General features: G+C 40.4%; 1 protein-coding gene across 17 annotated transcripts in view; it reads left to right on the forward strand.

Annotated features, from left to right (window-relative positions):
• Positions 1-26,594, forward strand: part of TCF4 (transcription factor 4) — a 351,707-nt gene extending 325,113 nt beyond the window's left edge. For 12 of the 17 annotated variants that reach the window (XM_030336279.2, XM_030336272.2, XM_030336273.2 and 9 more), the window contains 6 exons: positions 219-422; positions 20,187-20,322; positions 21,935-22,097; positions 25,180-25,409; positions 25,891-26,031; positions 26,232-26,594. In XM_030336279.2, coding sequence (XP_030192139.1) covers positions 219-422; positions 20,187-20,322; positions 21,935-22,097; positions 25,180-25,409; positions 25,891-26,027 — 870 coding nt within the window. In that variant the 3' untranslated portion in view covers positions 26,028-26,031; positions 26,232-26,594. The remainder of the gene's footprint in view (positions 1-218; positions 423-20,186; positions 20,323-21,934; positions 22,098-25,179; positions 25,410-25,890; positions 26,032-26,231) is intronic. The other 5 variants (XM_030336278.2, XM_030336277.2, XM_030336276.2 and 2 more) reach the window with 1 other exon arrangement.
• The last annotated feature ends 1,110 nt before the right edge of the window (positions 26,595-27,704 follow it).

Consider the following 27,704-nt stretch of genomic DNA (forward strand, 5'->3'; position numbering starts at 1 on the left):
ACTTTGTTCATTACAAATAACACTATGATATACCATTAACATTTTCTACTAGTTTTCTAGGAAGGTCACCATCTACTATTGTTTTAATGAAATAAGTTTCATTGGAAACATATATTCAAAACCTCAAAGGATGATTTGTGTCAACTCAAGTTTTGTTTCTATAACCTCTGCATGCATTTCAGACTAAATCCAATTTCGCATTGTTTGTTAATCAACAGCAAAGCCGAATTGAAGATCGCTTAGAAAGACTGGATGATGCTATTCACGTTCTCCGGAATCATGCAGTGGGCCCATCCACAGCTATGCCTGGTGGTCATGGGGACATGCATGGAATAATTGGACCTTCTCATAATGGAGCAATGGGTGGTCTGGGCTCAGGGTATGGAACCGGTCTTCTTTCAGCCAACAGACATTCACTCATGGTAAGTGATGGCATTTGTAGACTCTTTAATTACTGATCCTAACAGAATTAGAATTTCAAGTATAAATACTACTACTGCTGTTTTGTTCTTTTTTAAACAGCTTTATTGAGATATAATTCACTTCAATGTAATTCACCCATTTAAAGTGTACAGTTCCATGTGTTTTATTTAGTATGTTCACAGGGTCATCACCGGTCTAATTTTAGAATGTTTTACCTCCTGAAAAAAGAAAAAGAAATCCCCATTTGTTGTCACTCTCTATTCTTCCCTCTCCCTGGACCCTAGCAACATTAATGTACTTTCTGTCTGTATAATTTGCCTATCTTAGATCTTTCCTATCACTGGAATCATACAATACGTGATGGTCTTTTCTAACTGGCTTCTTCCAGTTAGTGTAATGTTTTCATTCATTTTTATTGCCAAACAGTATTCCATTGGATAGGTGTACATTATATTTATCCATTTATCAGGTGATTCATATTTGGGTCCTTTCCACTCTTGGCTATTATGAATAATGCTCCTGTGAGTACAAGTTTTTGTGTGACGTGTGTCTTCATGTCACCTGAGTATATACCTAGGTGGACATTTCTGGGTCATTGCTGGTGTTTTAAATTCTTCATCTTAGTAACGCATCTAAAGGACCCACTTTTGTACATGTTACATTGTTGGCATTTCAGATATGGAACAGGTTGAAATTTTTTATTATTATTGAAGAATCCAAATCGATGTCTTTTGATGCTGAGTATGGGAGGCAGAAATATCTGGTATGTTTATTGGTCTAAATATATGGTGTGAGACTGTATAATTCAAGAGAGTGTATAATAGTTTTATTAATCACTACCCGTTTATGAATAGGTGTGTATTTAAATAATATTTAAGTAGATTTGTCTGTATTACAACTGGAATTTCAGTTCGGCCCATTGCTTTTGAAAAGGATTTGGGAGTGCACCCTTTTTATTTAGGTGATTATGAAAATTCAGAATCTTCTTAACAAAATATTAAGTGATGACAGTAAGGTGACCGAATGGGTGGAGAATTAATCACTAGTGATTCTATGTAATTTTGCTTCTTATAAACTCCTGCCTGATCAACAAACACCTTAGTGTCCTGTTTTGTACCTCGTAGGCTCTTTAAAAAGTTGCTTGGATGAAGGTCTGTCTTCTGCTACCACTGTAGCATCTCTTGTTTACTGATGCTTCCAAGAGGAGAACACAAAATAAGCACAGGTTATTCTGAGGCTCTTTCAGTTCTTGCTCAATAGGATTCTTCTGTCCTCCTTTCAGTTTCTCTTAATAAAAGAGTAGGATTGAGAGTACCATCCTGAGCAGTATATTATGGAAACCTGCAACCAATTTGAAACCAAAAATACTGGTTTATAAATAGAAGCAATGAACTCACTTCTAAAACGTGGAAAGATATTTTTGAATGCCAAAGCTGAATCTTTTTTTTTTCTTTTTTTCTTTTCCTTGACCTCTATCCTAAAAATTCATCATTGAGTAAAAATTGTTTGTCTATTCATGGCAGTTGCTAAGAGTTTACAAAAGGAAAATCTAGATTTTAATTTAGCTTGGCCTCAGGTAATGTGTTAAATACACTTGGGATGCATATAATATGAGGTTTTAGTTTGTACAGCTCTTTTCTTTTTAAACTACAATGTTTAAACAATACTGCTTTTAATTAAGAAATCTGGCTTTATTAAAAGCCAGATCTGTGACTTATAACCATTTCTCTATATCTGCTCTCAATCAAGAGAAAAATAGTTTAATTTCTGTAGCTGTGTTCGTTTTGCATATGTTAAATGCATGCAATGTGCACCCAGGGCATTGCTTCAGAGACAATTTTTTCCATAAATATGTAAAGTTTGCTCTTAAATACCAGATGTAGGTTAAGTGGTTCTTTAAAATAATAAACTATACTTTTTGGAACTATTTGACCTTTGAGTTGCCTCCCCCTTGAGTCTGATTCAAAGGTGGGATAGGAAGAAGGGACTGGAGTCAACTTTGGAGATGGGAAGTTGGACTGACCTGGGGGAGGGGAAAGGGAGAGACTCGAGCAGAGCAACAGAAGGAGGGAAATAATCGGCCAATATTACACAGAAACGTTTTTGATTTGATTTTGAAAAAAAAAAAAAAGCTATGCAGAAGCAATAAAGCTGCTAGTTTTGCTGATGAGGAGAAGTTCCTGTTCACTCATCTGAAGACGTTTATAATTCAGTCAAGGATGCCCGCAGAGCCAACCAGGTGGTAGACAAACTCCAAAGACGTGGCATGGGGATGTCCTGCTGCCCTTTAAACCACGAGAGGTTTTGCAGTCTTTCTCTTTTCTTCTCAAAAACATCCAGCAGGTCCACAGAGTCTGAGCTTCCCAGCCTGAAACCCTAACGTGTGTGAAAGAGATCAGATTGTCATTTCTTTCCTCGCGCAAACTGGTATGAATTTTCAAACAAAAACATAAGAACAAAGGAAATAGTTTTTGAATTTAGTCAGTCTGAAGTTAGCCTTTGACCGTTTGATACATTCCACAATAAAAAGGAAGTTGAAGGGGAAGAGAAAAAAAAAACCCACTCCCCACCCCCGAACAACAACAAAAAAAAAAAATTCAAGGAGGATACTGGTAATGTTTTCCACATTTGAATTTTAATACATGAAACAGGCTATAAAACTGTGGCCAGCTGCAGTAAATAAAGTAGCAGTGGGAGGTAGACACCGGAAACTTCAGCGCAGAGGACACTGGTGGGTGTTTCTTTCCAGCTACACACACCTTCGTTCGTTGTTCTGGAGTAGAAGCCAGTTGTAGTAACTTAAGACCCGTCCCAGGGCTAGTTCTGTTCTGAGCAAATCTCCTTTATAAGTCTCCTCAATAATTCCTTCTGATTAAAGGACAGACAGCTTTGAATCCTCTTGACCTCCATCCTCTTGCTTCCTCTCTCCCCGCCTTCCGAAAATCAAAACAAAATGGCTTGATAACTTGGAAGATGATAGAAGCATTTCTCTCTGCAGCAGCTTGAAATCGTGGTGGGGAAAACTGTGGTTCTGCCTCGGCTATTATGTTATCTCATTTAATTGCTAACATATTGTACTTAGCTTTTGATTCATAAAATGTTTTCCTTGGAGTTCTGGAGTAGGTCTTCAGTGATTTACTAAGTATTAGTATAATGAAAGGGTTTTTTTTTTCACAGCAGCATGGCTTATAATGCTAGCGTGAATGTTGTATCCTTGCAGGCTTTCTAGATGATATTTGGCCATGCTCTTTCCTGCCCCAAAACCTTCACTGGCTTCCCATTATCTACAAAATAAAGACCAGTTTCTTAAGCCGGTTTGTTAAGCGCCGTTACCGTTGACCAAAAGCCTTAGGTGTACCGTGCCAATATGCAGCAATTCTTCAGCAGGACCAGTCTGTTCATTTTACCAGAACGTGCCGTGTACATTCTCATTAGGTAGTTCTCTTATGTCTGTCGGGCTTAGCCTGCTCTACCCCCGTTTCTCTGTCCATCTCATTCCCCACCACTCTCAAAGCTCTGACTCAAGTTCTGCTTCTTCCAGGAAGCCTTCCCTTGCTGCAGCCACTTATGATAGTCCATTTTCTTTTCTACTTTCCAGAGCTCTGTGAGTCATACTGCTGGCTAGATATTTCTCTCGCCCAGTCATGTAAGCCATGCAGGCGTGGCTTTTGCCTTACCACCTAGATTATAAATTCCTTGAGTACCATGTATTACATTTTTGTACCCCCCCCCCCCCAGCAAATAAATCTTCAAAGTGGGGAGAAAGGAAACTACTGTTTTCTGACTGCCTCACAAGTTGCCAGCCCCTCCGCCAGATGCTCCAGAAACATTATCTCAGGCACTCTTCCCAGGAGCCCTTTGAGGATGATAATGACGTCCATCTTAGGAGTTGGTCACATGGGCCTTAGAAGGCTTGAGGAGGCTGAACTCATGAAGCCAGCTTTAAACTCGGATACAATGCCTCCACCTTCCCTGTTCTTTGTTTACTACCTATAGCTATAGGTGCCCCTCTTCAGAACTAATTTTAGGGTGGTGAGAGCTTGGGACTTTCAAATCGTGATAAATGTTCCTTGATGAAAGAATGCCCAGGTACCTTGTGGCCAAGTTCCCAGAAGCTCTTTACCCAAATGCAGAGGTAAAGAATTTTTCCTCCATTGTGGTATGTTAGATTAAAACCCACATCGCCTAACACTTATTCTTAAATCAGCATGTCTGTGCTAAGTGGCAGGAGGTGTAGTGAGCTCCCCTTACTAGGGTCATGAAGAAGTAAATTTTAAAGTATTTTTCTTTCTCAAACCGCCCACGTTTCTGACAAAATCAAAGCAGAAATCTCTGAATGTGAGAGAATGAAGAAACAGGTGGGTTTGTCACTAAGCTCATTAGACACGGTTACCCAGATATAACCCCCCTGTGCTTCAGATACCTCCATGGTTAATCCTGATGTTAAATCGTTAGGTTTTTGTAAATTATTGAAATGGCAGTTTTTCAAATACAGTTCTCTCCAGTATTCATTTGCTCTTCAGATCCACAGATGAGACCTGAAAGAAAGCCTTTCCGATGACCTAATCTCCTCTTTTAACTGATTAAGAACAAAACCCACATCAAAAATGTCTTCATGTGACTTTGTATGTGCTTCTGATTACTTGTCAGTAGAGTCAGGAACAAAGGGATCATTTAGCTAAAAATCTCCTCTGCTTTTAATATATAATGTTACTGTGATTTCCAGATCCTTTTTGCTTAAAGTCCATTTATTCATTTCTAAAAATATTTATCAGGTGGTTACCAAATACCAGGCTCTGTGGTACCACGTGGTCTCTGCTCTCAAGGGGTTCGTAGTTTAGTAGAAAAGGACACATGTTTAAAACCAAAGTGCTGTGGAGCCTGCTTGGGATTCTCTCTCTCTCCCTCTGTCTCTGCCCCTGCCCAGCTCACGCACACTTACTTTCTCTCTCTCTCTCTCTCTCTCTCTCTCTCTCTCTCTCTCTCAAAATAAATAAACATTAAAAGACAAAAAACAAAACAAAACAAATAACCTTGCTGCAGCAATATACCAAGCCTCATCAGAGAGCAGAGACTCAGCTCTGTTACCTGGGAGGGAAAGATGCCATTGTCTCTTGGTAGATGAGTAGTGACCTAAGGACCTGGTTGCTCTAATTGACTTAGGGGTGGAGGAGTCCTGTAAAACTCCCCACCCACACCCATCCTCCGCAGCATCCCTGAGACCCCTTCCTAGAACCTCCAAGTGGGGTTGTGGCCTGCATTTCAGAAAATGCACATTTCAGATACAAGCCAATCCTAGATGAGTTTCCCACTTTACATAACATTTTCATTTGGAGTTAAAAAGAATTTATCAGAAGAAAATTCACTGGGTGATAAAGCACCTTTTTTACTTAACTGACCTTTGAACATATGAGAACTTCTACCATGTAGGGCTTCATGAGATAAAAACTGAACTTAGTTTTGCTTTCATAGTTCTTAAGAGAGTTAAGACCATTGAATTTTAGATTCTAAAAGCACCCCAGAAATCTTTTAGCCCAAGGCCCTTATTTTACTGCTGAAGACTGAAGCCCAGAAAGGGGAAGTGACCCAGGCATGGACGCCCACTAGTTAATGGCCAAGCTAGGATAGAAACCAGACAAGCCAGCAAGGGGAGCTGCACCCTTTGTACTAAATACCACACTGCCATTGCGAACTTCCTCTCTAACCCAATACCATAGCAATTTCAAAACTGTGGCTGATACTATGAACCTTTTCGTTGCTGACTGAAACTAATGAAACCCAAGGAAAAACTATTTTTGTTTTATTGAAGTATAATTGACATATAATGTTATCTTATTAGTTTCAGGTATACAATGTATTGGTTCAGCCATCTTATATGTTACCCAATACTCAGCACGATAGAAACCCAAGGCAATTCTTTATTTTTCTTTTTAATGTTTTTATTTTTGAGACTGAAAGACAGAGCGAGTGGGGGTGGGGGGTGGGCAGAGAGAGAGACGGAGACACAGAATCCAAAGCAGGCTTCAGGCTCTGAGCTGTCAGCACAGAGCCCAGCACGGGGCTTGAACTCACGAGCTGTGAGCGAAAGTTGGACACTTAACCGACTAAGCCACCCAGGCACCCCCCGCAAGGCACTTCTTTAGTTGCTCCTTGGCTTCAAGCAGCAGAAGAGAGTAATGGGCAGGGATGTGTTATCTTGGGTAGCATTTACTGGGATGTAGTCGTGAGAGTAGTAGAAGTCAGAAAATTATATTTCAGTGAAGGTATGACCCGTAGAGGCTTTGTCATCTTCAATCATGTTCCTCTTATATCTTCCCAGAATTTTGATTTCATAAAGTTTTATGTATATTTGAGCACATATTACATTTCTAAGCAATTGTTACCATAGGATATCAGGGATCTTAGGTATCCTCTCCATCCATATCCCCCTACAAATCCCTTGCCAAGCAGTCAACAAGCCTCTATCAGCCCCTTCTTCCAAGGATAAGTAGCTCTAATTGACCACAAAGCCCATTTCTGTCAGATGTTGGAAGATTCTTCTTTATGTCCAACCCAAATTTACTTCTCTGCACAGTCCTTGTTTTTCTGTCCACTGAAGCTAAGTCAACCCAACAGCTACTTTAGAAACTTACAGTTATTTGAAAAGTGTCTATTCAGTATTTTTTTCCCTCTAGGCTAGATATTTATATCTTCAAATATTCACCCCTCCCCCCAAAAAGTTTTGATTTTATGACTGTCCAGTGCATTCTCCCTAGTTGAAAAGGAATGCTTTCTTTCTCAAGGACCTTTTAGCGTGTAGAATCTCAAACTGAACACAGTGCTCAAGGAGTCATCAGGGTGGACTAGGGTGGATCTGTTACCAAACCCATTCAGTGTGTTGTATCTTCATTTAAATTAAGGCCACCTAACAATACACTTTCACCATTTTTGATGACTTTATCATCTTGCTGACAAATGTTGAACTTGTGATCAACTGAAATCCATAAGCCACACATCTCTTAACTGTGGTACCAGTACAAAACTTCACACTCTGCCTTTGAATTTCACGCTGCAGCCTTCAGTCTGTTTCCAGTGGAAAAGTCTTCTTTCGGTCCCCATTCAGTCACATATTCTGCCTGCCATATTCTGCCAGGGTGCCATTAATACCCTCATCAAAGCTACGAATGGAAGTGTTAACCAGGGGAGGACACAGAGAGCAGGCCTGAGTTTCAGTGCTACAGACATTCTCTGTACGCTTACACCGTCCCCTGCCTTAGGGCTTATATTTCAACCAGTTATGTCCAACTAATTTTACTCTCCTGCTGTCCGCCCTCTCTCATTTTGTCCATACCATTATCACAAGACACTAGGCATGCAGTGTTCCCATGAATGAGGAAATGAGGTCTGTCCGCAAAGACTTGTTCTTGGTGGAACCGAACTGAGTTTGAGAGGTCATCGCCTCTGTTTCAGAGCACTTCGAAACTATCTTTAATAGCCTGTTATAGAATTTCACTTAAGATCTTACTCATCTACATCATCTTTCCAGAACTACCCTGTAGAAACCAATATAGGTTTTTCTCTTTGATTAGGTAATTTGCCTACCTATAGTGTTTCACCGTGTCTCCTAATCTCCACAATTATCAAATATTTCTGAGAGCAGATTAGCAGTCTCAACTGAAAGGTTTTATTAATCTATATCAATATTGTACTTTAAGAAAACTTAAAAGAAAAAAGAGAGAGAAGAAAAAGAAACTTGAAGAAATTCTCTTTATTTTTTAAAACTTTTCCTAGCTTTTTGAGATGTTATTGACATCAAACAAAGGTCAGTATAAGGTATACAACTTGATGATTTAATGCACACGTATATTGCAAAATGACTACCACAATAAGGTTAGTGAACACCTCCATCGTCTCACAATAATGACTTTTGTGTGTGTGCCTGGTGATAACTTTTAAGATCTACTCTTAATGACTTCCAAATATATAATACAGTATTAATTACTGTCCCCATGCTGTGTATCACACCCCAGAATCTGTTTTTCTTAAAGCGAGAAGTTTGTACCCATTGACCAATATCTCCCCATTTTCCCCAGCTACCACCATTCTGCTCTTCTATTTCTTTGAATTTTTGGTAAAGATTCTACATACAACATATGAAAATATAACAGCATTTGTCTTTTTCTGTCTGACTTAAAGAATTCCCCTAACCATGGATTAGTTACAACAGTTTAAGAATCCTTGAACTCACCATTTGATATTTCTGCATAAACACAAATGAAAGCCCAGAGGTTTTAAATACAACCATTAACAACCCCTGAGACGAGTAGTTAGGACATGATGCGTGCCCAGATCTCACAGCAGGGAGTCCAAACTAGGTACAACCCTTCTCCCCCTCTCCACCCCCGCCCCCGACCACACACACCCATACCTGTTTTACTCAAGTCAGGCCCCGTGACCTGGAAACAAGACCAGTCAGTCTGCACTGGACCGTCAAACCCAAAAGATTCCCTTTCTCTGCTTCTAGGACAAAACAAGCCTAGTTCTGTAATTATTTTCCCCTAAAGTATGTGTTTAGCACCCTGGTGTTATGAACTTTTAGTAAATAAAAACAAAAACTTATTGTTTTCCTCACTTTTAAAATATAAAAGCATATTTAAAAGAGACTCTTTGGCGTTATCGTAGTTTTACTTTGCTTTCTTCTTAAATAATAGAGGAAAAACCAGGGAGATGCTTTTAATGACAGTCATTTTCATATTTTTTGTTGAACTTTTACCGGGGACAACGACACTGTGCTAAACTGTCCATAGTTTGGAAAAGGCACAACCCCTATGTTTAAAAAAAAAGGAGTATTACCCTTATTTTTTCTCGAGAAAGCAGATTTTCTGGGAGAAAGATAATATTATATATATTAGAAAATAAACAGATGTTCATTCCCTCATTCTGTGTCTTCTGTGCCTTAGATCCTTTGGGGGTTATGAAATGTGTGTAAGAGTCTCTGATCCTCTGATCCTGTGGGCCTTTGACCTTGGGAGGGTGATAACACAAGTATGTGACCGACTGTAATACAAGGTGGAATTATGAAGTGACCAGACAAGCAGCTCAGAGAAGGATGAACATAGCCCAGCCTTGGGAGACAGCTAAGAAAACCTTCCTGGAAAAGGTGTCATTGAGCTCATATTAGAAGTTTGCATCGGATTTCAGCAGTTAGGGACAGGCTAGGAAGGGCATTGCAGAGCGAGAGAATAAAATGATTAAAAACATATGCAGAAAATAAAGGATCTTATGTGCCCAGATTGCCTGATGAGACGGGCCCTTGCAGCACCAGCCAGGGCGCCCCGGGTGGAAAGCCCCTCCTCGAAGCCCGGCAACTCCAACCACTGGCTCAGATATTTCACATGAGAGTCCACAGGAAGAGCGAGTTTTCATGTATATTTTTTTACATCCAAATTAAATTAACTCATGGAATTTTCCACCCTTAGGAATTAAAGTAGCTGCTCATGAAGTAATTCAGTTATGTCATTCATACCAAAACAGAAAATACTGGAGCAACCTGGCACTGTTTAAAAGCCAAGACTAGGCCTTGGCCATTTTATATATTTTTTTCAAAATCTGTGGTCGTTGTGTTATTTTAACTTTTATTGTGGCTGTAAATTTTTCAAATCAAAAGTGTCTTAATTGCTTAGAAAATAGAAGTGTAAAATGGGTTCAAAATAAGGAAAGAATTTAGGCATAGCAGCTTTAGGAGTGAAAACCTAAAAAAAAATAAAATAAAAAGGCAAAAAATTTTAAAAAGCTTGAACGCTGCATTTCTGAAACACGAGGATTCTACCTAATTGGCTGACATTCACAGTTGTGCATAATTATAGCTTCCTCTATATCCATAAATCATCTTACAACTATAAAGTTGAGTTTAACCAAAAGATCTGTCCAATATTAGTTAAATGACATCTTTGGGGAAGCATTGTCCTGATACAATAGCCACATTCATTTTCAAGCAACTAATTGGACTTACTGTCAAAAACCAGGGTATTGCGTTTCCACATTTTAATTTTACATTTGCCTTCTCCCTGGCTTCTGCACATGGACGGGTCTCGTTTGGAGCTGCAAGTGTGTGAAAGTTATTGGGGAATGGTAGTCTCTGGGTAATGTTTCTGTGAGCTGCCCAAATTCTTCCCCCCGTAGTCTAGATGGGAAACAGCTGGGTTTTGTTTAAAAAGCTGTTTTGCGAAATGTCTGAATCTTGAGGTGTAGAACTGAGGTCACCAGTAAAGCAGGTGCTCAGGGACAAGTGAGAAAGACTGGAGGCTGGCTGGCCCTGTAACCTTCTGCGGGGTACTTCCTAGCAGAGGAAAAAGTGAAGTTGGCCCCTTTATTTAGTACACAAACAGATAGAAGCAAGTAATCGCATTAGTGATGCTATTAGGAAGGGAGTATCTTTGAACATAGCCAGCCCTTGAGTGAATAATTAGCACAGTGTGAAAGGTACCAAAAGGGTTCTTTCCCTCGCAGGGCTTCAAATACAAAGGTCCAAGAGTTTAACTTCCTTTAGATGTTAGAAGCACTTAAATTTCCTCTTTAAGTATACCCACAGTAAAAGAACTACAATTTCAAGTAAGTAGTACCATAACTGCGTATGTCCTCCAAGTCCATGGATACAATCTAAGGGAGGAAAGAAACCTGAATTGGCCAGACCAGTACCCGGGCAGTTTTGAAAACGGCAAAGTAAGAAACATGTGGAATCACTAAAGTCCAGTGCACGGCAGATATCCACCAGTCTGCAGATGAAAGGAAGCAACCTCCTCCCCTGAGAGCTGGGGGTTATTAGCAGCTGTTTATCCAGTCGGGAATAGAGATTAACATTGTAATTTTTTTTTTTTTTTTTTTAAGAACTAGAAGGGAATTTGTTTGGGAAGTTGGCTCTTCATATCAAGTCACTGTGCATTGCCAAAAAAAACTTCCTTTCTCAGAACTCATGTACGAGAGTTGAGCAATGTTAGGATTCTCTGAGAATCTCTGGATTACCAAAAGTCTATCTCCATTAAATAGAACAGAAAAGGACAGAGAAATGGATGGATGCCTGCCATTGACACATTCCCTTGAACTCTTCCAACGTGAAACAAGCTGGTTACCTGCCCCTAGCCTGCCCCTAACTGGGGGTGCTCTCCCCTACCCCCGCATTCCCCACTGCCCCCCAACTTAATCTTTACCACTCTAAGGCATACCCAAATGGATTTTGTACATACCTACTTCTTGTCAAATGTCTTCTCAGGACATGTTGGGGAAGGAGCGTCGGTCTCAAAAAAACCAACCAAACAAACAAAAAAAGAGTTGGATATTGGTATTTTTCCCCCTGATTTAATGCTACCTTTAATGTCATTTTCTTTTATTAAATCCTTTCTTTTGCTTTTGATCTTATTTATAGCAGAGCCACTGGTCATATGGAAACTATTATTGTATAGCTGGGAGATGAAAGACTTCACTGCAGTTAAATAAGAGTGAATCATTCGGGCCAATAATACACACATACAGTGAGGTACCATTTGCGTCCACAATGCCCTGTGTTGTTCCCTTTGTAGTAAAGCCGTGGAGGTTTATAAAGCGCTTCACAAAAGTCTGCTTTTTGTCCAAAATATGTAGTCTGACGACACGAAAACACATTAATATATAGTCCTTAGCTGCTTCTTCATATATCTGTGTAATACCAAAAATAATGCCACTTCTCGATGTAAAAACAGAAACTTTCATTTAAAGGTGAGATGTTATCTCATGGATGTTAAACGTCATCTTTTTTTAAAAATATATTTAGATAACTTGTGTCAAAATTCTACCCATCATTCAAAGCCTATTTAAGAAGGAAGTCCCTGGTTTCTCAATCTGATATGGTTTTGCCCATCCTTTAAAACCCCACATAACCTTGAACTCCTTCGTGGCATTCCCTTAAGTTTGTCTTACATGTCTTCAACATTAAGCTATAAGAACCTTAAGTAATAGACGTGTCTATCTTTTATTATTTCTCCTACAAATACCTGAATAGTGCCTTGCATACAGTAGACATTTCAGAGGCATTTGTCGAATTAAACAAAAAATGTTTACTTGTGGATAGAAACCCTTAAAATGTGTCTTTGATGATATCAAAAGGCTATAGATTTCAGAGATAGTAAAACAGATACATGCCACATGTTTCATCGTTTACTATTTAGGAAGCATCTAATTGCATGTGATAATATTACAATCCTATACAATGTCCTGTATACCTAGTCCTTGCCCTTGGGAGACTTACATCTCAAGACAAGTGTAAGCTTTATGAATGGCAGCCAAACAAAAGCATTGAAGCGAGTGCCCTGCGCTTTAATTAAGCACTGTCCGTGAGTGCTTTTCAGGGCAGTGTCCATAATGAATAGTCAGGGGAGAGCCCTTTCCAAGCCCAGCAAGATGGTGAGAGTTCTAGAGACCCAGACAGTCAAGGAGTAGTTGGAATAAGGGGATCTGTGGGACTAATAAAAAAGAAGTGGTCGGTGAGTTGTGCCGAGGAAGCCAGCACTGGGAGGCAGAGCAGGGAGGGCTTGGATCAGGCCTTGCTGACGCAGGAGTGAATGTGGCCGATGGGGAGCCATGGGTAGGTAACTAAAGTTGGAGATTAAGGAACTTGAAAAGAGGAAGGAACTGGAACAAACGGCCCTGTGGTGTCCAGGTGAAGGACACAGATGCACAAGGTACCGATCTTAGACCTGACCCACAGAACAATGACAAGCTGTGCTAGAACCTTGACACGCAGAGGAACAGTTGACGGGCAGAGAATATAGCATTCAGAAAGGGGATATTTAGGAAGTGATGGGGAAGGAGTGTTTCATTGGTTTAGGGAAGCTTGTTACCCTTCCTTTCCAAATATTTTACAATAAGCATGTGTTACTGGGATGATAAGAAATGCATTTAAAAAATAAAGGCCAGTGAGGTGAAGATAAATCCCTAGGGATGGACCTCCCGGGCTGGCTACAGAGCACACATTATGTGCAAGCCAGCCCCTCAGTTGTATGCTCTGCAGGTGTGTCTGTGCTCGGGGATCCCGAATCCCAGGCACACATCAGGTGTTCGGTTGTCTTTCCCTTCACTGCAAACAAGAGAAGCCGTGTACAAGTAATCGCAAACTTTCACCATAATCTCTGTGCTAGATGGACTTGGTTCAGCAGACGTGGATTAAGTTTAGTTGCCTACCACTTACTTACTAACCTGCTACCTGGGGCAAGAAGGGGTGAAATGGACTCTGTTAACCACCTGCTAAGGTTCTCACTTGGTGGAATGCATCCAGTTACAGTTTCCCCTATAGGAAAGTGTTGTAGAGAATTGGGGGCGGAGGGTGGAGATACAGAGGAGAGAAATGAAACAGTTTTAATAGATGGAACTTATGAGTTAAGAAAAAAAAAAGATGAACTGAAATCAGATAACAACCATTTGCATCTCTCGAACTAAATCACAGAATCATTCATTTTAACCATGCTGGTGGACATCAGGGGAGTTTCAGCCTGGCCGATCATGTGACAGGTCAGGCCTGCCAAGGCCGCGGTCATTTACATCAGATTTAAATCCTCTTGAAAATTATTTTATCATCTGGAGAATAAGCATTCAATAAATCTCCAAGAATTGCCCAGTAAGGAATTACCTTAACTTTCAGGCAAAGCATAAGCAAAGCTGTGAGGCTGTGAGATTTCTAGGGAAAAAAACAGGTGTTCTCTGGTGTGAGGAAGTCTTCTCCCAATAAACGGCTCTCAAGAATCAAAATCCAAACAGAAGAAGCGAATCCAGATCTGACTTTTCATGAAAAGTCCTTTAAATGTTTAATCACAGGAATTTTTAAAAAGTAGTCTGATAATTTTTTGAACTGAGAAATATGGAAGTGATATTTGTGGTTGAAGAGTGTCCCAGATGTTAGAACTTTCTCACCCAAAGGAGTTGGTTATCAGAGGTGGGTCTTGTTTTCTGCTACATCTCAGGGCCTCCGGTGTTGTTCCTCGCAGTATCCGTCCGGTGCCACCGTTTCGTGAACTTCCGGGTACCCATCTGTGAGCCATTAAAGTTTGCATGACCACTTCCCACCTCTTTAAAAGATGCACTTCTGGGCTAAACAATGTTTTGTACCTTTGAGAAAATAAGTTTTCTTTCCTCTAATATGACAGAGATCTGGCAGGATCCTAGAAACTGAAATCTAGCCCTCCACAACTGTCATGTCTAATTGATATGTCATGGGGAGATCACAGTTCAGGCACCACAACTCTCTTCTGTGTCAGTGGGTGTCTAATTACAGTAAAAGCCCATCAACGTTTGTTTTGTGTTTATGGAAAAACAGGAAGAGGAAGAGGAAGAGAAGAGAGAAAAGTAAAAGTTACCAGGACTTTTTTCTTTGTCCCATTTCCTTGTTTTGTTTCTTCTTTCTAAAAAACACCTATGTCAAAAGACACATTTTGAACCGGATGCCATGAATAACAAGCTTTTCTTTTGATAATACCAAAAAGTTTCTGATAGCATATCTAGTTTTGTATCATTATCACTTGGTCTAGAAATTAATGACAAGCTTCCTAAAGTTCCCATCCTACACTCTTTTAGAAGGATTATGGTAGAAGAGAAGGAACTGAGGTCTGAAAGCCTGCTTTGAAGCAGTTATCTCTGGAGATAACATTAACAAGGATTGAATAACTGCCAAATGAAATTTAATACATTTTCCCATCCATGAAATAGGCCTCTTAAATACAACAGAATAATTACTTTCACAATACTCCCTGGAAACAAAGAGAGCAGAAACACTGAATGTCTTTTTTGTTTGTGGTGTTTGTTGTTAGCTCAAGGATCAGGATAAGGATATTTACCAGGATGCTGCACGCATCCCCACATTAAAATACCCTTGCCAACAGCCACCTAATTTGAAGCTGCATGTCTTTGAAATCTGTTTATGTTGGAGGAGTTGTGGCAAGTATTAAATTTTGTAATTTAGTTAGACATCTCGGCCATGGCCTTGGCCATACTTGGTGAACTATGGTGGTTTTTTTCCCTATGATAAAGAAAAATAAAATGAGTTTCGTATCTATATCTACACACACACACATGCCCATATATGCACTCTGTTGTAAACAAAAGCTCCAAGAGATAAACCCTTTTTGTCCCTTAACTTTGTTCTCCTCCCATACACACACACACACACACACACACACACACACACACACACCCCAATCAAATTATTCAGTGTTGTTTTAACTTTTCTGAACTCAAAATCTATTTTAGTCTTACTAGACATTTGCCAATTCGCTTCACTATCTTCAACCTTAGCTTTCTTCTCTGTAAAATGAAGAGTTTGGCCTAACTGGGTTCCAAGTCTCTCAAGCTCTTAAAGTTTCTATGCTGTGATTGAAAAGTGCTTCTAATGTATCCATCCTCTCCTTGGAAAGTAAGGTTATTTAAAATTATATGTTGTTTACATTATTCAAAAGAAGTAATGTACTGCTGAAGGTATTTAATTATTCCCAGTGATAAATTAACACAGGAAAATTTAAATAGCCATGTCAGAATTTGAATATAACTTGACCTGAGATGCAGGGTAACTTAGATATTTGTATCTAAGAGCCATGATTTGGGGGGCATGATTTATGGTGGAGTGGGCATCCATGCTTAGACCACATGATCTTCCCTCCTCTTCTTTTGTAGTTCATTGAACCAGTAATGGGGACACCTAACCCTAGAGTGGCCCATTCAAAGGATGGTTCGTGTCTGCTTCAAAATGTTGAGCTTACCATCAGATGATCTTGGCATTCTGAGCTCAGAAATACTAAGAGAGGGAGTTAGCAACAGGTTCAGAACCTTAAAGAATGTACTGAGATACCATGAAAGGAGAGTTCAGACTATAGTCATGAAGAGACAAATGCCAGAGAGACAGAGGTACCAGCAGAGGGACAAGAGAGGCTGGCCCATGAGAGACAAGGAGTGGCCTTAGGTCCTGGGTGTTCTCTGGGCTCAAAACCTAAATTACAGAAATCATGAAAAGTCTCCTTTTACTTGAGAGACTTACTATGAAAACCGCCACACTAAAGTGATCAGTGTGCAAAAATCCCACAGAGAATCTCTAAGCTTCATGAGGTCATCTAAGTTATTTACCATCCCATCCCTAGCACCCCCTGGAGTGACAAGCATGAAGTAGATGAGTAAATATTTCCTGAATTAATAAATGTACTCTTTGATCAATCAATTAACACTGTATAATTTTTAGAAATTTAATTTTGTCTTTTACATTTAGCATAAATATATCTAAAACCACATTGTATGTAACTAAGAAGACTATTCTTAAAGATTGCAAAAAATAAAATTTACTATCAATATTGATAAAATTAACTACTTTCTTAGACTGGCTTTTAACTTTAAACTCTTGCTTACCTAGATGAAAACGTTATGAAAATAGGGCTTTAATGAAGTACAGATTTTCTAAAAGTAGGTACCATCCTTAGAGTCTATTTGCAGATTGAAGGAATCTGCTTTTTTCTAGTTATATTCTTACCTATTTATTATTTGGAAGGCGTTCAAGCCTTGACCCTTGTATTCTGTACATATTGGCTCCTCCTTCTATTTATGAGCTATTCCAGTGACGGATTGTGTTGACCATCCACTATCATTCTTGCCTTGTCTCTTATGTGACCAAAAATAATGTTTCCGAAAGAGAAGTAAATGGGGTTAGGACATGCTGTCTGTGGCCAAGGAAACAAACAAAGCAAAGTTAATTCTTCAGAATACTATTGCATAGCCACAGGCAATGGAACTGATCCCAGAGAATCAAGCTCATTACCACAAGGATCTCGACCCATCATCATTCATTCATTTGACCTGGAATGTGCATAGTTTACAAAGGCAGCCTTAAATCATCAAGAGCAACTTTGTTCGCAACTTCCTTTGTGAAAAATGATTGGTATATTATTTGAGATGATCTGTGGAAAATATATAAAGTTAGTTAACATGTATGGCTAAAATCCAAACAAATACAGTTGTAACAACTGTCTTCTCAACATATTTATAAGATCATTTAAGATTTCACTGTCATTGTGTAGGAGGAAAGATTTAAAATCAAATGCACGTGAACAAAATAGAGACAAAGAGTACAAAGATGATCTTAAATGAAGGTAGCTTGTGTTCTGAGGGGTTTTGAACTATATAGACTTTTATTTTTACGTGGTATGCAAGGATTTGCAGATATTTTCACATAATATCTATAATTGTTAAGTACCTATTATGTACCAATTGTTTTGCCTATTACCACCCTTTGCAATAAACACGGGACTCATTCTCTATAACCTAGTGTTAATTTCTTCAGTTTGTATTTGAATACCTTACCCATGGTTACACAGCTAACAAAGAAACCAGTTACAGTTAAAATCTAGATATTGTTGATTCTCATCATTGTACTGTTTTTACTCAGTCTTTCATAATAGTTGAGGCAAGGAAAATACAAAGATAATTGGTTGTGGGCTCTTTTTTGCTCTTGTAAAAACTAATCTGAATGTGAACTAGAAGGGAGAAAAGAAGCACAGGATCAATATCTGAATATATTTTAAGTAAAAATCAAAACCCTAACCTTAAATTAAATCACAGATGCCTACAAAGAAGGCTTGAGGGTTTTAATAGAATGCCTAACGTAAAAGCATTTACGTCTTTGCTATGCTCAAACCTGGGGTTACCTTCAGTGACTCCAATTTAGAATCACCTTCTGTGGAAGTTTAAGAGATTAAATCCATTGGAAATACCAATAAATATGAATCAGCACTAAGGTAATTATTTGGGTTAACATTGATTGACAGACTTCAAGAGCTACCATTTGATCAAGGCCTGTAAAATGCACGCATACAAGTTGACATCTTAGATTGGAGGAATAATCATCCATTGAATCAGTCTTGTAAATGCACAAACATAAAAATGGCAAATCAAACCCTGAATGGAAAATAGCTATCACCTTTTGGTTGGAATAAATATGAAAACATACCAAAAGTGAAAAATGGTTTGGAAGCATCAAGTGGGCCTGGCCTGCCTGGAAGGACAGGGCGCTGGTCACCAGGGGACGGACGCCAGTGGCATGGCAGTGGTGTTAAACACGTGAAGGGGACTTACAGTTACTCCATGAAACTCCCGAAGTTGAAACTAGAACCAGTGGATGGAATACACAAGGAGGCCAACTTGTGACGAAAATGGAAGGGAACGGGCTGCTGTGGGAGGTAATCGAGGTCTCCTTACATTCGAAGCACCCTCCCAGAAGCTAAATAACCACCATTCAGAACGTTCTGGGAAGGGACACAGGCACACAGGTGGCGGACATCCCTGGACTCTTAGCTACAGCATTCACTTATGCGTCCCGATGCCCATGAGTCTTTAAATCCTTTTATTCTTGCTATGTTTTGAATCTGAGCAGTGGTCCCTCCCCCTCCCCCCTGAGTTATTTCCTTCTGTACTGTTTTGGATTATGTAACGGTGATACTTCATATCAGGTTGCTTTTAGATAGCGTGTGCTTCATTCGGTTCTGTGAACTTGGTTGTTGTCGGTTCAGATTCTGATTGTCGTTGCTTTCTTTGGAGATACTCTTTTAAAACATTTGGCAGCAAATGAGTGAAGATTCTGCTTTGTGGGCTTTTTGGTTTTGGATGGGGAAAAAATTAAACTTTTTGATTCATAACAGTAAAAATTCAGAGGTAAATATTTTTAGGGTCAGACCCACGATCCTGCATACATTGTTCGCCTGACAATAGGCGGAGAGCCTAACTACTTGAAAATGCAAACAAAAATGTAAGCTACTCATGTTCCTCTTGGTTTGCAAATGCTGAATGGTTTTGCTTTAAGGCACATGCCATAAAGTCAGCACTTGCTGTCTCGTTGTCACTGGTGCAACATCTCTGGACCCTCGAGTAGGCAGTAGTAGTTACTAAAAGGCTCAGCAGTGTTTCTTCCAGACCAAGTCATCATGCTGTATTCTGTAATTTTATTCATGGAAACGTAAAGAGTGTTTACAGTGCGGTATCTTTCTAGGATCAGAATAGTGGGAGGAAAAATGGAAAAATGTCCAAACCTCTTTGCATGGCAATGATGGCATTACTGGTGTGTTTAATAAAACCTTTATTGGTACATTTTCCGGTGTGGTGGCATTGGCAGAGACGGTCCCCCTTTGGATTTGGAGCTCAGCAGCTGATGAAATACAGTAAACATTAATCTGGGATGGGCTGCCAGTTTTGGAAAGCCAGGTGACATTTTATTATATTTGTACCGAGCAGGGGCTGTGTCCCATACTGCCGTAGCTTCCGCTGTCAGAGGCTTAGCTGGCATTATGGAAAAAAAAATGGCAGGCCTGAGAATCTTATCCCCTGAAATGAAAGTCGAATGCCAAATTGAAATTCCTGTAGGATTTCCGATAGCAATGGGGGAATTGAGAAGCCCACAATTAAGCATATGGGCATTAAGATAATTGTCAGATCTGTTGGCGGACATGATAGAAGACAGATGGGTACGAATCAGTGCGCTCCACTGCAGCACCCTGGGAGACAATTTGACGTTTTACCTGCCTGAGCTACTCTGCCATATTTGTCACTGAATGTACAGCACGGCATCTTACTGAGTGTGAAGTGTTTTGCAGGGTTCTGTAGGTGCGTGTGCGGTCCTTCAGCGCCCTCTAGTGAAAGGCATTTGGGAGTCTTGTTTTTCAAAGGCCCGTGTTCCTTCGGCTGGTCCTTGCTGCCCCTGGAAATAAACTCTACGGTTCCTCTCCCCCTTTCAGGTTGGGGCCCATCGTGAAGACGGTGTGGCCCTGAGAGGCAGCCATTCTCTTGTGCCAAACCAGGTTCCAGTTCCACAGCTTCCTGTCCAGTCTGCAACTTCCCCGGATTTGAACCCACCCCAGGACCCTTACAGAGGTAGGTCTGCCTCCGAAGGCCCTTCCGACCTCACTTAGACAATAGTGAATCCAGTGTTGATCCCAAGCTTACTTGGCATACACTCCTCAGGAAGCACTGGCAGAAAACCAAGAATCAAATTTGGTACAAAAATGGTAAGCAAATGGGAAAGCAGTTAGAACGTAGCCGGCTAATTGTGTTTCTTCAGTAACTGTTTTCCTCAAACATCCTCTGAAATCCTGGTCCTATTTCAGCAGGGAATGAGACAACAGACTGATGAGAGGAAATTTTATTTTAGCTATTTCCACATTTTACTCATTCAGGTCCTCTAATGTGGTTAGTTGTAGCCTGAAAATGATATTTCCAAATGAATAGGAAGGAAGGAAATTGTTTTTGTCGTTTAAGATGGAAGGAAATGTAGGTACATTTAAAAACTGGAACTTGGTGGAATGATTTTCACTTTTCGTCTCGCCCCATAATGATTGCCTCAAACCACGGACCCCACTCAGCTTTTCATGACCCCAGGAAGTTATACCACAGGAGCCAGACCTGGGTCCCATGCTCCCTGTGCAACTGGCTGGCCCGGTGACTGGCAGACACTTAAATTCTCATCACCCACCCCTTCCCATGTTTAGAGTAAAGGTGATAACACTGCCCCGGGAATATGCATAGGCTTTTTACCACTGGCTAAACATTGTACAAATTGAGTGTTAATTATGTGTGTGTGTGTATGTGTGGGTGGGTGTGTGTGTGTGTATGGAGAGAGAGAGAGAGAGAGTCAGTGCTTCTTAAACCTGAGTGTATATAAGCGTGACTTGAGGACCTTGTTAAAGTGCAGATTCTGATTCAGTAGGTCTGAAATTCTGCATCTCTAATGGGCTCCGGTGATAAGGATGCTTCTGGACCACAGACCAATTTTGAGTGACTACACAAATTACAAACAGAGGAGAATACCCAATAGGCATGCTTATACCTTAGAAATAAGTGGATACATGAGGGTCACGTTTTAAAATGTATTGTGATCTTGAAAGTTGAGCAGTGATAAAGCTAAAAATTTCTTCAGTGAGCAGCTAACTGCTTTCCATATGTACCATTTTTAAATGCTGATTACTCCTTGAGGATAAGAGAAACCTAATTTCAGAATATCATTAGGGTATCTATTGAAGTCTTGACTGCACATATTTAGCGTACTCCCTGGGAATTATATTTTAAGGACATTTTTCTATTAAATCATTGCATATGGAAGAAACTCAATATAATAGCTGATATTTACTTGGGTTCTTAATCAGAACATTGCGGTGTGTGATTTTCATGATTATGATTTTCATTGCAATTAAGTTGATGTTTTGTAGACAGTGAAATTACCATCTACTCCAAAAGATTGCAAAATAGAATTTAACCTCAGAGCCAATGCAGGGAAAACTTGCTTCCACAGGTGCATTTTTGAAACTTCACCAGATCACATGGAAACAAATGCGGCAGAAGGATCACAGTTCAGCAGCATGAACTATATGGCTGGCAGCTCGCGGTCTGCAGTGTGTGTGCATGTGTGTGTGTGTGTGTGTGTGCGCGCGCGCGCGCATCTAGTGTTTGGCAGAAACATCACCTGCTCTCTCTCTCTCTCTTCCGTTAGGCATGCCGCCAGGATTGCAGGGCCAGAGCGTCTCCTCCGGCAGCTCTGAGATCAAATCCGACGACGAGGGGGATGAGAACCTGCAAGACACGAAATCTTCCGAGGACAAGAAGTTAGATGACGACAAGAAGGATATCAAATCGATTACTAGGTCAAGATCTAGGTAACAGTATATGATACTGTCGCTTCATTTAATTCCTTTATTGGACTTTGATGAAGTGAACAGAACAGGAAGAAACTATTCAGTTTTTTCCTGGCAGGTAAATCGACAGCTGAAAAGAAAATTAAAGGCCTGCTCTAGAGCTACCGAAGTATCGTTTGAGATACTGGTACTCTAGTGAAGCCTATAGTGTCTTTGCATTTGTGAATTTGGACGCAGTGCTAATTACACACGGTAAAAACAATTTGTAACTGATTCAAGTGCAAACAGTTGATTTTTAAAATGATGCATATTCTGCAAATTTGGTCCGAAATGATCTTTCCAAAATATTTCTAAAAAAGAGATCTTAGCCGTGTTAAAAACTCCATTGAGGTATATGCAACTATGACTTTTTTCTGATCTTGAACGTGAGAATATACTGATTTCCCAGCTTTATCTTAAATATGTTGATCTATCTAATAATAATACCTAAACTGCTCGCTTTTTTCTCCCAGATACTCCCTTCTACAGAAAATACAACTGCAGGAAAATAGCTTCTGGTTGGTTTTCTTAAATATCCAATATCTTTAAATTAGAGTCTTTCTCGTGGAATGTTAACTCTAGTCTGACGATCAGATGGTTTTCGAACACCGTGGCACCCCTGTTCTTTGCTTTAGTTCCCTTGGGTTGTTTTCATTTGTAAATTAAATAAATTGTACCACGACTACACTTCCCCCTTTTAGAAGCTGTCATTCTCGGGGTTAGAGCTAATGCCCTTTAGGAATTAAGAACATGCCACTTTCTCATAATCGCCTTTATAATCATTGGGATAAATTGTAGGACATCCCCTGCTAAAATTTCCAGAAAATGGTACAAGCTTCTTACCCCTTACCTCCCACCGTCACTACAGAGTCTCCTGACTCTTGGCCACATTGGTGAAATTTTAAGGAGGGGCTTTCGCATCCCTACCGTCTTCTCTGCCACTCCCGTCAGTTCTCAGTAATTCAACTAGTGGCCATGACTTATGCATATTAGTAGATTCTTGGAAGTTTCCGTACAACGTTTCACTTGCTGTTAAGAACCTTCTTATTGAAACGGTTATTCTTGTGACATTTACCTAATGCCTCCCAAACTGGGATGTGAGACAATGCTAGGTAGTTTTATTTGCAAAACCAACCTATTTACTATTTATAAGTGAATAATCGGGCCTAATTAGTTACTAGCCTGAATACCTTTGGAAAACAAGTTCCCACTTTCAGACCCACTCTGTGAAAGCTGTGACACCTGTGTGATGTTTAAAAGTGTTACTCAAAATTTTAACTTCAGGGAAGGGCCACCACAGACTTGGCTGTGTTCTCTTTTCACTTGTTACAACCTGTTTGTGTAGTGGAATGTGGACGTGAATTAACGGTAACCTTGACTTGGCTGCCATCAGCAGAAGTTAGGGGTGGTGGGGAGGAGGGTTCAGCAGAAGTGAGGACGCTTAGATGACACTGAAAGAGAGCCATTTCCCACAGGTTCAGTCCAGTTGTGTGTTCACCAGCACACATCTATGGCAGACGGTCCCATCTGGCAGGGAGTATATGACCCATGGGGAGATGAGCCAAGTCTTAAGGCATCTTTCTTTGGTGTCTTCCTCTTCCCCTCCCTTACAAGTGTTGTTGGCTTACATACATCATCTGTATTTGCAGCATGTGCTTGCAACCCAAAGAATCCCACTCCCATTTGTGATTGATTGGAGCTTCTCAGCTCTAATTGGTCCTTATTGCAATTTGGAAGCTACCCAGAGATTCTCCAAACTGGAAGATTCAGAGCCACGCATGTTAAGCCAACATTCATTAAGTGTACATTAAATTGACTAGATAACTTACCCCATGTTCTCCTGCTCTGAAATATTGTGATTAACACCTTTATTCTGTGAACATTTCAGATTTGTAGAATTTTAAAGTAGAGGTTAACCATCATGGTCATTTAGATGAATGCTTGGACCTCCAGGTTAACATCCTTACAGATGGTCACCTCCATATTGTTTCATATAATGAGGAGCCTATTACTTTTTCAGTGAAGTTGACCTCACTTTTTATATCTCTTATGACATCTCTTATACCCAAAAAGCTTCTTGCTCATATTAACTCAAACTATAACACTCAGAGGCATGACAGCCAGAAACAGACAGGAGGAATATTGCCTTTCCAGACTATACTGGATCCAACCATGCCTTTGCTATGAAATGTAATACTTTGGTTCTAACCATCAGAGATTAGCTTTTGGGCTTCATTTTTGACTCATGATGAGGTCATGGTCATTTATAACCAGTAGCTGTTTGGTATTTAGTCCATCGTATTCTGTTTGCTTTGCACAGTGCGTGTCAACTCAGATTTTCCCAACTTGTTTTGGGGGCTCACAAATGTCCATGATGTTAAAAGCCATGGAGATCATGGTTTTTCTAGCCTTTTTATTTAACACATGGAGAAAATGAGACTCAGATACATTAAGTGGAATAGCCATGCCTTCAGAGCTAGTTATTAGTGAAACATGGACAAAAGTTCTCTGTCTGCACTCTCATTGCTCTGGTGTCTTGAATGTAGGGCCTTCTTACTCCTGTTTCAGCTGTATCGTGTTCATTCTGACCTGCCCGAGTCTTTTCTCAAGCACTTGTTTTCCTCAGGTTCCAGATGTCACAGTATGAAAGTTAAAAACGACAGCACACACACCTTCAGTCTGTGTAAAACGCTCTGCTTTGTGGCCATGCAGACTAGCCTCGAGGCTAAGTTGACCGTGGCCTTGCTTGGCAGAGTGTAGCCTCGTTGATAAAAAGCCGTGCTTGCCCTTTACCCCCTACATCAGCATGGGCACACAGTGGGCCCTAACTTTAACCCCTCTGGTTTTGTTTGGGTTGAATGTCTGGGAGAAACGGAATGTCTCGTGTATGGATTGTCACAGCCATCTATAGCAGTCCCAAGTTCAAGTGGATGTAAAATCCTGCCGAGGACAACAGCTGAAGATGGACACATCCCCAGAAAACTCTGGAAGAAAACAAAACCAATTTAGAGACTTTCTTTGTCCCCACACCATTAGAAAATGTCGCATCCCTTTTGTCCCCCAGCAATAACGATGACGAGGACCTGACACCGGAGCAGAAGGCAGAGCGTGAGAAGGAGCGGAGGATGGCCAACAATGCCCGCGAGCGCCTGCGCGTCCGCGACATCAACGAGGCTTTCAAGGAGCTCGGCCGCATGGTGCAGCTCCACCTCAAGAGTGACAAGCCCCAGACCAAGCTCCTGATCCTCCACCAGGCCGTGGCCGTCATCCTCAGCCTGGAGCAGCAAGTCCGAGGTCAGTGCCCCCCCCCCCCCCCCCCCCCCCCCGCCTCCTTGTAGGGGTCACGCAGCCTGCGGCTGCAGGGAGTAGGGATCGACTTGCCGGCCTGGAGCGGGAGCAGAGAAGCAGCCCCATAAGCATGGTTCAGAGTCACGGGGTCAAGTGCAGATCGCCTCTGAATCTGTAAGGCAGCCCCCCTCTCTCCCATGGCTAAGGTACAGGACGCTCTTACAAGTAAGACGGCACCACAGTGCTTTCGTACGTACTCTCAGGAATCCGCGTTTGGTATCTTTGTTTTACCAGCTTTCTTATCCTGTGAAGCCGTCCAGCTTGTACTGGTGACCCACCAAATGCATGGCTATAGCGTGCCTTTGCTGGCTCTTCCTCTCGCTGGGTGACATGGAAACCCCGATAGAGGGTCAGCAGACGAGAGCGCATTACTGCCCTCTATCAGAAGCCGTGGGCACTAACCACATTCTTGACTTCACTCTTCCAGAGAGGAATCTGAATCCGAAAGCCGCGTGTCTGAAAAGAAGGGAGGAAGAGAAGGTGTCCTCAGAACCTCCCCCGCTCTCCTTGGCGGGCCCGCACCCTGGAATGGGAGACGCGTCAAACCACATGGGACAGATGTAAAAGGGCAAGTGTGCTCTCTGCCATTTCGGAAATCCCTTCCTTTGTCGCTCTCCTCCCTGAGGCATCAGCCATAAACGTCAACATTCGCCCCAGTTAACAAATTTTTCCCCTTTGGGGGAAAAAAAAAACCAGTTTAAAAATAAAACGTTTACTTCCTCTGTTTTAGGTGTATGAATTAATTTTCCTCTCTTTTTCCCTTCTCAGGTCCAAGTTGCCACATTGCTTCATTAATACAAGAGACCACTTCCTTAACAGCTGTATTATCTTAAACCCACATAAACACTTCTCCTTAACCCCTTTTTTTGTAATATAAGACAAGTCTGAGTAGTTATGAATCGCAGACGCAAGAGGTTTCAGCATTCCCAATGATCAGAAAACCGAAAAACAAACAAAAAAAAAAAAAAAGAAAGAAAAAAGTGCAACTTGAGGGGTGACCCTCTAACATATCATTCAGAATGTGCAAAGCGGTGTGTGCAGGCTGAGACGCAGCCCAGAGACTGAATGGCAATCTTTCCACACTGTGGAACAATGCATTTGTGCCTAAACTTCTTTTGGAAAAAAAAAATATAATTAATTTGTAAGTCTGAAAAAAATATTTAATTTAAAAAATTGTAAACTTGCAATAATGAAAAAGTGTACTTCTGAAGACAACTACATGAACGTTTTTGTTGGTATTCAAGTCAGCTAGTGTTTATTATTACCGGATATCGAATAAGGGAAGCTCGGCTGCCCTCGTAACAAAACCAGCAAACGTCCTGATGACAACAAAGTGATGACATTAGCCATTCCTTAGGGTAGGAGGAACAGATGGATCTTATAGACCTATGACAAATATATATATAAATATATATATAAATATATATTAAAAATTTAGTGACTATGGTAAGCTTTTGTTCATTTGTTTCAGACTTTTTTCTCCTGTAAAAAAATAGTACTGATTAACTTTTTTAAAAGAAAGATTTTACTGTAAATACGGATTTTTTTCTTTTTTCTTTTTTCTTTTTTCTTTCCTTTTCTTTCCTTTTTTTTTTTTTTTTTTTTTTTTTTTTTTTTTTTTTTTGGTCTTTCTGTCCCTTTCCCTGGTTTGTTATCGTAACCTGTAGTGCCGACTCTGCTTCTGGAGAGGTGATGCAGGATAAAATGCTGACCCTGATGTTGTTTTTCATTCATAAATAAGTAGAAAGTTGTTTCTCCAGTCTTTTGGGAACACAGGACTTAAAAGTCACATCATGTGTAGATATTACAAGCAGCATTACCAAGACATGGCAAAAAGAGTTTGTCTGAACTGTAATGTTGCGTTTGTGACCCTATTCTGGGATTTTCAGAGGTACAAGGTTAGAATGCTACAATGTTACCACTGTGCCTTCCAATGTTTATATCATCGGAAACATAACATAATCAAAGTGGCTGTGATTTAACAAAATGATTAAGGTGTTACCTACATGTGTAGCCGAAGTAGTGTGCAGTGAGGCGTTTCTGAATACATGGTCAGATTTTTGGAAAAAAAACAAAACAAAACAAAAAAAAAAAAACAAGTAAAGTTCAAAAACCATCAAATGAGAAAATTGCAAGTAGTGTGACAGAGCTGATTGATTTTGTTGCTTTCTTGATTTTTTGTTTTCAAAATGGGTTTACTAAGATGTAGATGACTTAACTGCCTCCTCCTTCGTCTGAAAA

This window comes from Lynx canadensis, chromosome D3 (assembly GCF_007474595.2).
Source record: "Lynx canadensis isolate LIC74 chromosome D3, mLynCan4.pri.v2, whole genome shotgun sequence".
NCBI lineage: Eukaryota > Metazoa > Chordata > Mammalia > Carnivora > Felidae > Lynx > Lynx canadensis.